At 57.0% G+C, this 8,703-nt stretch overlaps 1 protein-coding gene across 2 annotated transcripts; it reads right to left on the reverse strand.

Moving 5' to 3' along the window:
* Positions 1-145: 145 nt before the first annotated feature.
* Positions 146-8,055, reverse strand: GALK1 (galactokinase 1). Of its 2 annotated transcripts, none has more exons than XM_068530175.1 (8): positions 7,765-8,055; positions 6,714-6,903; positions 6,154-6,273; positions 5,815-5,950; positions 5,524-5,705; positions 652-802; positions 388-550; positions 146-295 (listed from the first exon to the last, which is right to left on the reverse strand). In XM_068530175.1, exons 1-8 carry the CDS (start codon positions 8,053-8,055, stop codon positions 224-226), a joined length of 1,305 nt encoding a protein of 434 aa, XP_068386276.1. In that variant the 3' UTR covers positions 146-223. The 2 variants fall into 2 exon arrangements, with proteins under 2 accessions (XP_068386276.1, XP_068386277.1); XM_068530176.1 differs by having other exon boundaries at positions 7,591-7,812.
* Positions 8,056-8,703: the final 648 nt, after the last annotated feature.

Here is an 8,703-nt window from a genome sequence, read left to right on the forward strand (position 1 = left end):
TGTTCTCCACTTAATAAAAGATTTTGCTACCGCTTGGCTCTGCCCTGTCCATGTTTCTGGGGCCTGCCCAGGGCAAGGGAGCAGTTCTTATACCCACCTTTCTCTGATGCCCAAGCACACATCCACCTCTGGAGACAGGCAGGTATCAGAGCCGGAGGTAATACAAGTTTATTGAGCACCCAGGCTGGAGGGCAGGCCTGCCGTGGGCCGGCCTGGGAGGGCCTCACAAGCGCAGCACCTGGGCGCCGTCGGCCGCCTGGGAAAGGTAGAAGGTGGCGGTCCCGCTGTACTGCCCCTGTAGGAGGGACGGGTGGGGTGGGGTCTGAGCACAGCACGGCCCTGGGAACCCATCTCTCCCGCTCCCCCCGGTCTCTGGCACCTGCCCACCTGGATGTGCTGCATCACTAGGGAAGCGGCGGAGGCCTCCAGCAGGGTCACCGTGCAGCCACCAAAGCCACCGCCTGTCATGCGGCTGCCATAAACCCCGGGCGCAGAGAGCGCGGCCTCCACCAGCTGGTCCAGCTCGGGGCAGCTCACCTCGTAGTCATCCCTGCAGAGAGGACGCAGGGGGAGCGCGGAGGCCGTGAACCAGCCCCATCCGGCACAGGGGACAGCCTGTGACCAGGAGGTGCTGGGCACCCGGGATCTCACCTGAGCGAGTGGTGACTCTCCACCATGAGGCGGCCGAAGGCTCTGTAGTCGCCACGGCTCAGGGCGGCTGCTGCCCGGGCCGTGCGTTGGATCTCGCCCACCACGTGCCGTGCCCGCCGGAAGGCCTCCCCGCTCATCAGCTCCCTGCCAGCTGGGGCGGAAAAGGAGTCAGCAGACCCACCATCCACCGCCTCTGGGCCCCTGTGCACGTGGAGAAGGGGCACGATGGCTCCAGGGCGCTGGCTGGGGCGGGGGCATCTCCAGTCCGAGACCTGGTTCTGACCGAGCTCTGGGTAGAACCTCGGGTTGGTGACCAAGGTTTCAGAGCCTCCCCTCCTCGACTATAAAAGGGGACACCCGCCTCATTTGGCGCGCAGGGAAGACTGGGTGAGCAGACGCATGGAGTGGTCCCAGCAGGGTGCCTGGCACACAGCGGGTGCTCGATAAACAGCAGTTTGAGCCCCAGACTCTTGGTGCTTCCATGGTGAGTGGGACACAATGCTGCCTTCAAGAGGCCAAGACAGAACAGGAAGGAAAAGTCCTGCTGGTGTTTTTGCTGGAGTTAACAGCGTAGCCTCCGATGGCCAGGGCTCCAGAGTTGGGGTACAGACCAGGTCTGCCCGGGGCACCCCAGGGAACCAGCAAGCCGTCCCACTGGCTAACGCTGAAGCGGGCAGAGCAAGCTGAGTCGCTAATGGCAGCCCTGAGCACTTAGGACTTTACAACTTAATTCTGGGTGCCAGAGAGGTTCTGGAGCAGGGGAGGGATGGAGCTGACCTCTAGCTGACGAAAGTGACCGCCTTGCGCAGGGGGCCCTGCTGGGAGAAGCCAGCGCCAGGAGATGGCAGCTGTTAAAACAGTCAGAGACCAAGAGAGGCCAGGTGTGGGGAGGAAGGAAAGGAGGGCAGGGAGGACTCAGAGGTGGCTCTGAAGTTTCAGACAGCAGTGACAAGGGCGAGGAAATAACAGAAAAGGGGAAGTCAAAAGGAGAGGCGTCCAGGGGAAGGAGGAGGCGTTCTGTCAGGGTCAGGCGAAGGCTGCAGGACCCCAGTGGGGGGCTGCAGGCTCCCATCGGAGACCTCCGCGGAGCAGCCGTGGCTGGCGCTCTGTGCTGGGGACAAAGCCTGGGGCAGGCCTGGGCAGAGACACGGGGCTGTGGCCAAGCAGATCTGGCACTGAGAGGGCAGGGAGGGCAACCCCCAGGTTTCTGTGGGGAACCCCTGGGAGAGCTGTCACGGCGGGTGGCTTGGGAGACGGGCGGGCATATTCAGAGGATTTAGAAATGAGGAGAAATGAGAAAACGGGGGCCGTGAGCAATGGGTACTCTTCCCAGAGGACTGGCATGGGAAGGAGACTATTTTAGGAGGTTAGAAAACTGGGCATGTTTCAAAGCAGAAGGGGAGGAGCCAGGCAGAGGGCAGAAAGGCAGGCAGAGGGCAGCACTGTTCCTGAGGTAGAGGGAGACCCCCGGGGGAGGCAGCGGATGGAAGGGCTGAGGTGGAGGGAAGAAATAGCAAAAGCGCTCAAGTGTGAAAAGCTCGGCCACAGTCACCTGCAGAGAGCAGGTGGGGCAGGTCTGAAGGTGACAGTTCACCAAGGACAAGATGGTCTCTGAGATGGGCACCCCGACACCGCGAGGGAGGGCACAGCTCCCAACACCAGCAGCCTGGCCCCTCAGTCAGGAGGATGGCGCTGATCAGCCTGGGTTCAAGTCTCAGCACTGCCACTTACTGTACATTCCCCAATCAAAAAAAAAAAAAAAGAAAAAAATGAGAGAATAATAACAATATCTGCTCTACAGAGTTGTGAGAGAATTAAATGAGTTAATGTTTATATGACCTTTAAACTGTTCAATAGATCTTCCTGGGCATGTGTATCAGGAAACTTAAAAATACACGTTATGGGAATTCCCCGGCGGTCCAGTGGTTAGGATTCCACGCTTTCACTTCCGAAGGCCCGGGTTCAGTCCCTGGTCTGGTTGGGGAACTAGGATCCCACAGGCCGGGCTTCCCTGGTGGCTCAGTGGTTAAGAATCCGCCTGCCAATGCAGGGGACACAGGTTCGAGCCCTGGTCCTGGAAGATCCCACATGCTGCGGAGCAACTAAGCCCATGCGCCACAACTACTGAGCCTGCACTCTAGAGCTTGTGAGCCACAACTACTGAGGCCTGCACTCCTAGAGACCGTGTTCCGCAACAAGAGAAGCCACCGCAATGAGAGGCCAGCGCACCGCAACAAAGAGTAGCCCTTGCTCGCCACAACTAGAGAAAACCCGCGCACAGCAACAAAGACCTAATGCAGCCAAAAATAAATAAAATTAAATTAAATTAAATTTTAAAAAAAGATCCCACAAGCCATGTAGCATGGCCAAAAAAAAAAAAAAAAAAAGAGTTATGTTTTGACTTTGTGATCCTACTCCTAATAATCTAATCCTAAGAAAACAGGAAGAAAATGCAGAGAAAGAATTATGTATAAAAATACCCATCCAAAAAAAAAAAAAAATACCCATCAAGGGGGCTTCCCTGGTGGCGCAGTGGATAAGAATCCGCCTGTCAATGCGGGGGACACAGGTTCGATCCCTGGTCCGCGAAGATCCCACATGCCGCGGAGCAACTAAGCCCGTGCACCACAACTACTGAGCCTGCGCTCTAGAGCCCGTGAGCCACAACTACTGAAGCCTGCGTGCCTAGAGCCTGTGCTCCGCAACAAGAGAAGCCACCGCAATGAGAAGCCCGAGCACCACAACGAAGAGTAGCCCCCGCTCACTGCAACTAGAGAAAGCCCACTCACAGCAATGAAGAACCACGCAGCCAAAAATAAAAACAAACAAACAGCGCTTCCCTAGTGGCGCAGTGGTTGAGAATCTGCCTGCCAATGCAGGGGCACGGGTTCGAGCCCTGGTCTGGGAAGATCCCATATGCCGCGTAGCAACTAGGCCCGTGAGCCACAATTACTGAGCCTGCGCGTCTGGAGCCTGTGCTCCGCAACAAGAGAGGCCATGATAGTGAGAGGCCCGCACACCGTGATGAAGAGTGGCCCCCACTTGCCACAACTAGAGAAAGCCCTCGCACAGAAACGAAGATCCAACACAGCCATAAATAATAAATAAATAATAAATAAAATAAAATAAAAAGACAAAACTGTAGTTCCCAGAGGCTCTCATTAAAAAAAACAAACAAACAAACAAACAAAAAAACCAACCCATCACAGGGACCTCCCTGGCGGCGCAGTGGTTAAGAATCCACCTGCCAATGCAGGGGACAAGGGTTTGAGCCCTGTTCTGGGAAGATCCCGCATGCCGTGGAGCAACTAAGCCCATGCGCCACAACTACTGAGCCTGTGCTCTAGAGCCCGTGAGCCACAACTACTGAGCCTGCACGCCAAAACTACTGAAGCCCACGCACCTAGAGCCCGTGCTCCACAACAAGAGAAACCACCGCAATGAGAAGTACGCGCACCGCAACGAAGAGTGGCCCCCGCTCGCCACAACTAGAGAAAGCCTGTGTGCAGCAACGAAGACCCAAAGCAGCCAAAAATAAATAAATTTATATTAAAAAAAAATCCATCACGGTGTTAGGTATGATTACCAGAAAATGGTTAAGTAAATTACAGTGCACCTAGATGCTGAAATGCTATGTAGCTTTAAAAAGCCGTGTTGATGACAGGCCTTTCATGACATAGAGAAGGGCTCTGAGATAATGTTAAGTAAAAAAAAAAAGGGCAGGTGGCAACACCGCGTATACTCAACCTTGAAAATACAGATATTGAAACTAACATAACATTGTAAGTCAAGGATATTTCAATTAAAAATTTTAAAATTGGGACTTCCCTGGTGGTACAGTGGTTAAGAATCCACCTGCCAATGCAAGGGACACGGGTTCGAGCCCTGGTCCGGGAAGATCCCACATGCCGCGGAGCAACTAAGTCCATGCGCCACAACTACTGAGCCTGCGCTCTGGGGCCCACGAGCCACAACTACTGAAGTCCACGAGCCACAACTACTGAAGCCTGCGCACCTAGAGCCCGCGCTCCGCAACAAGATAAGCCACCGCAATGAGAAGTACGCGCACCACAACGAAGAGTAGCTCCCACTCGCCACAACTACTGAAGCCCATGCACAGCAACGAAGACTCAACGCAGCCAAAAAGAAAAAAAAATTTTAATTAATTAATTTAAAAAAAGAAAATACAGGTGTAGAAAAACACTGGAAGGAAATATACTAAAATGCTAATAGTGGCTATCTCTGGGTAGTGATCTTATAGCTTGTTATTTTCTTCTTTGTACTTTTTTTTTTTTTTGGCTGCGTTGGGTCTTCGTTGCTGCGCACGGGCTTTCTCTAGTTGCGGCGAGCAGGGGCTACTCTTCGTTGCGGTGTACGGGCTTCTCGTGGTGCCTTCTCTTGTTGCGGAGCACGGGCTCTGGGCACTCAGGCTTCAGTAGTTGTGGCTCGCGGGCTCTAAAGCACAGGCTCAGTAGTTGTGGCTCACGGGCTCTAGAGCACAGGCTCAGTAGTTGTGGCGCATGGGCTTAGCTGCTCTGCGGCACGTGGGATCTTCCCGGACCAGGGCTCGAACCTGTGTCCCCTGCATTGGCAGGCGGATTCTTAACCACTGCGCCACCAGGGAAGTCCTCTTCTTTGTACTCTTCTGTATTTTCCACGGTGGATACTTACTCCTCACATTAGAAAAAACAATATGGAGATTTCAAGCAGTCTTAAGTCAGCAGTGTTGGGGGAGTGGGCAGAGCTTGGCAGAGGTCCCTGGAGGTGAGGGGATGTACATCCGGGTAAAAGCCACAGCGAGACCCCGGCAGCCCCCCTCACCCCAGGGTGCCCAGCCATCTCCAGGACACAGTACACCCAGCCAGCTCTCACCCTCCAGCTCCTCCAGCTGCACCTCACGAAGGCTCTCCTTGCCCAGCGCCCGGGCCACTTCTTCACACTGGCGCCGCCGCAGGGGATACTCGCTGGAGCCCAGTGAGTGGCGGACGTTGGAGTTGGTGATGAGCACAGCCAGCTTGGGATCCAACAATGGCACCAGGCTTGTCTCCAGAGACCTGGGATGGAGATGGAGCCAGGAAGATGACAAGGCCAAGCGTCTGTTTGCCACGCATGTTTCATCCAGGAGCTCCTACGAGGTGGGAGGGGACAAGGGGAGCCCCTGACCTGCAGTCAATGAGCAGCGCGTGGCCCTTCTGCCCCAGCAGTGCGATGAGCTGGTCCATGATGCCACAGGGCACCCCTGCGAAGCTGTGCTCAGCCCGCTGACACACCTGGGCCCGGGCGGCTATTGTCCCCGAGTCTGCAGCACAGGGCAAGGTGGGAAGGCTGGGGCCCAGGAGGGAGCACTAGGGGTGGGAGGGTGGGAGCAGCCCCCAATGTGTCCAATGATACTCCAGGGAGATTCCCCACCCACTGCCCCAAAGCCACAATTGGGGTAGGAAGCTCTGATCATAGGACCTCAGGGAAGGAGGGCTGGGTTGGGAGCTGGGGTCTAGGAGGTACCTGGGCAGAGCTGCTGCAGGAAGGTATACGTGGCCACTTCCAGGGATGCTGAGCTGGACAGCCCACCCCCCAGGGGCACTGAGCTGACCACCACTGCACTGAAGCCAGGGAGGGGGGCAGCTGCAGGAGAAAGAATGGATGATGGTAAGACGGGCCATCTGGAAGGATGAGCACAAGAAGGGCATGTATTCTGGTACAAAGGAGGCAACTGCCTGGCAGCTGCTTCCAGGGAAATGTGTCTCAATTGTCAGAGGCCACCAACCTGTTGGGCCAAGGGGTGCGCCGCCCTCCATCCTCCTACCCTGAGGTTCCTAGGACACGGTCTCCTAGTTCTCCTGGTTTAGGGCTCTGGAGACCAACGGGCTGGGGTTTGAACCCTGGCTCCTCCAATCGTGTCATGGGCAACCCAGGGCAAGTTCTAGAACCTCTCAGGGCATCAGTCTCCTCACCTGTACAATGGGAATGCTCCACCCTGCATGCCTACCCCCACAGTGGATTAGATGAGCTAATGAGCTTTGTGGCTGAGAGACAGAAATTTGACCCAGGCCTGGGCCCCGTACCTGGGTAGTGCTGAATCACTCCCTTGACGTAGTTGGCCCAGTGGGGGGCCCCAGGCTCCAGTGGCCGCTGGGTTGTGGGCAGGGGAAACTGCAGCCGCCGGGGCTCGTCGGCATCCTCAGAGGTGGTAAGGAGGGAGATAAGCCCATCTGCCCGGGGGCTGCCCACCAGCACAGTCCCAAGCTCCAGCGCCTGGCAGAAGAAACAAATAGTATGCAAAACTTCCAATACCAAGGGGCCAGGGACAGACAAGGAGGTGACCTCCAGGCTCAACATGAAGGGAATAGGGAGTGTCTCAGGGAAGAGCCTGCGTGTTCATCTGGCCTTGGGGGGCTTGGGTCCCATCCCATAGGTCTTCAGGGGCAGGGCCAGTGTAGAGGGAGTGCAGACCTGTACTCTGCCCTAAGCGTGGGCTCCTGGCTGTGGGTCAATAGGAAAACAGAATCAGACGAGCTCTTTCTGACGCCTTCCCATTTTGGAAGATGCAAGGCGGGATGGACATAGCCCCAGACTAAGGCAGCTCCACCTCAGCTGTGTGACCCTGAGCAGATCACTAGCCCTTTCTGTGCCTCCATTCCCTCCTCTGCGAACTGAACAGGCTGGACCAGGAGGCTTAGGGCTACTTCGCCTCGGTTTGCAGTTGGGCCCCCTTCCGCATTCCCCGACAATCTGAGGTGGCTCCCAAGGAGATGGCGAGGATCAGCGGTCCACAGCCTACTTCCTCGCGGATTCCCCGTTTCCTCCCTTCCAACGTGTGAAATGCCCCGTCCTAGGGTCTCTCCCACGTGCTCGTCCCCCACACTCGGCTGGAGTAAAAGTTCGGAGCGGCCCGCCCGACAGCGCGCGCGGGGAGATGGCGCCTCCCGCGCAGCCCCTCACCATGGGCAGCACCAGGCCCTCGTTGTAGTCCGTGTGCTCCCCGATGAGGTTGACGCGGCCCGGGGCCGACACGGCCAGCTCGGGCTCGGCCCCGAACTCCTCCAGGAAGGCTCTCCGGGCCTTGGCCAGCAGCTCCCCGGGCTGGCGCTGTTCGGAAGCGGCCATGACACTCACCCTGCGGCTCTGCCGGGCGCAGTCGGGTCGGCTCGGGATGCTCGGGGCGGAGCCGCGCGGCGTCGGCTCACATAGCTCCACGCACCGCCCCAAATCGGGCCGCGCTGGCCCCGCCCCGCCCGCGGTTCCGGCCCAATCCACCAGCTGGGCGCGCGGGGCGGGCCGGCGGCGGGCTTTCCAAAGGAGTGCTGGGCGCCCAGCGGGGCGGGTATTGGCCGGCCCGGGAGATCTGAGCTGCTCTTTCCTGGCCCTGGTGCCCCTCTCTGTGTCCACACCCATCCACCCAGCCATCTACCCGAGCCGGAGCAATAGAGCTGGCTTCCAACACCTGGGTTTCCCAAAAGGATCTCCTAGGTCCTAAAGTCCTGCAACTGTGAGAGGTCACCAGCCTCTGATCATAAATCTGTAAGAGGGCAGCCGGACAATCAGTGTAAATAGAAATAAGGAAAGCCAAGTTTGGTGGAGTCACTTTCTACAGGCTTCTCTTCTAGAGTGGACCTGCTGTCCCAGCTCCTAGCAATGGAGGAGTAGGGAGGGTAGAGATGGACAGCAGTGGGCCCAGCCCCTCCTGGAAGGACCCACCCAGCTGCCAAGGTAGGTTGGGCTGTTGGCCCCAGCAGGTGCTTTCTCAGCCTGGAACCTTGGTCCCAGGGCCTGGTGCCCAGAGTCTGACACTAGCCACCTCCTCTCTCACCAGCCTGCATCCTAAACCTTCAAGCTGTCCGCAGCTCCTGACTGGATGCCTGTCCACAGTTGGCCACCACATATGAAACCTTGGAGGGGAAAGGCTGAAATGTAAGCACACTCTTCGGGATTAGAGTGGGAGTTTTGTGGAGGGTTGCAGCCACGGTAGGTTGGGGTCTGCTCAGGGGGTTGCCCCAAGAACATTCAAAAGTCAGCTCTGAAAACTCCTAGAAGTAAACATAAGGTTAAACCTTT

The sequence above is a fragment of the Eschrichtius robustus genome, chromosome 20 (assembly GCF_028021215.1).
Source record: "Eschrichtius robustus isolate mEscRob2 chromosome 20, mEscRob2.pri, whole genome shotgun sequence".
Lineage (NCBI taxonomy): Eukaryota > Metazoa > Chordata > Mammalia > Artiodactyla > Eschrichtiidae > Eschrichtius > Eschrichtius robustus.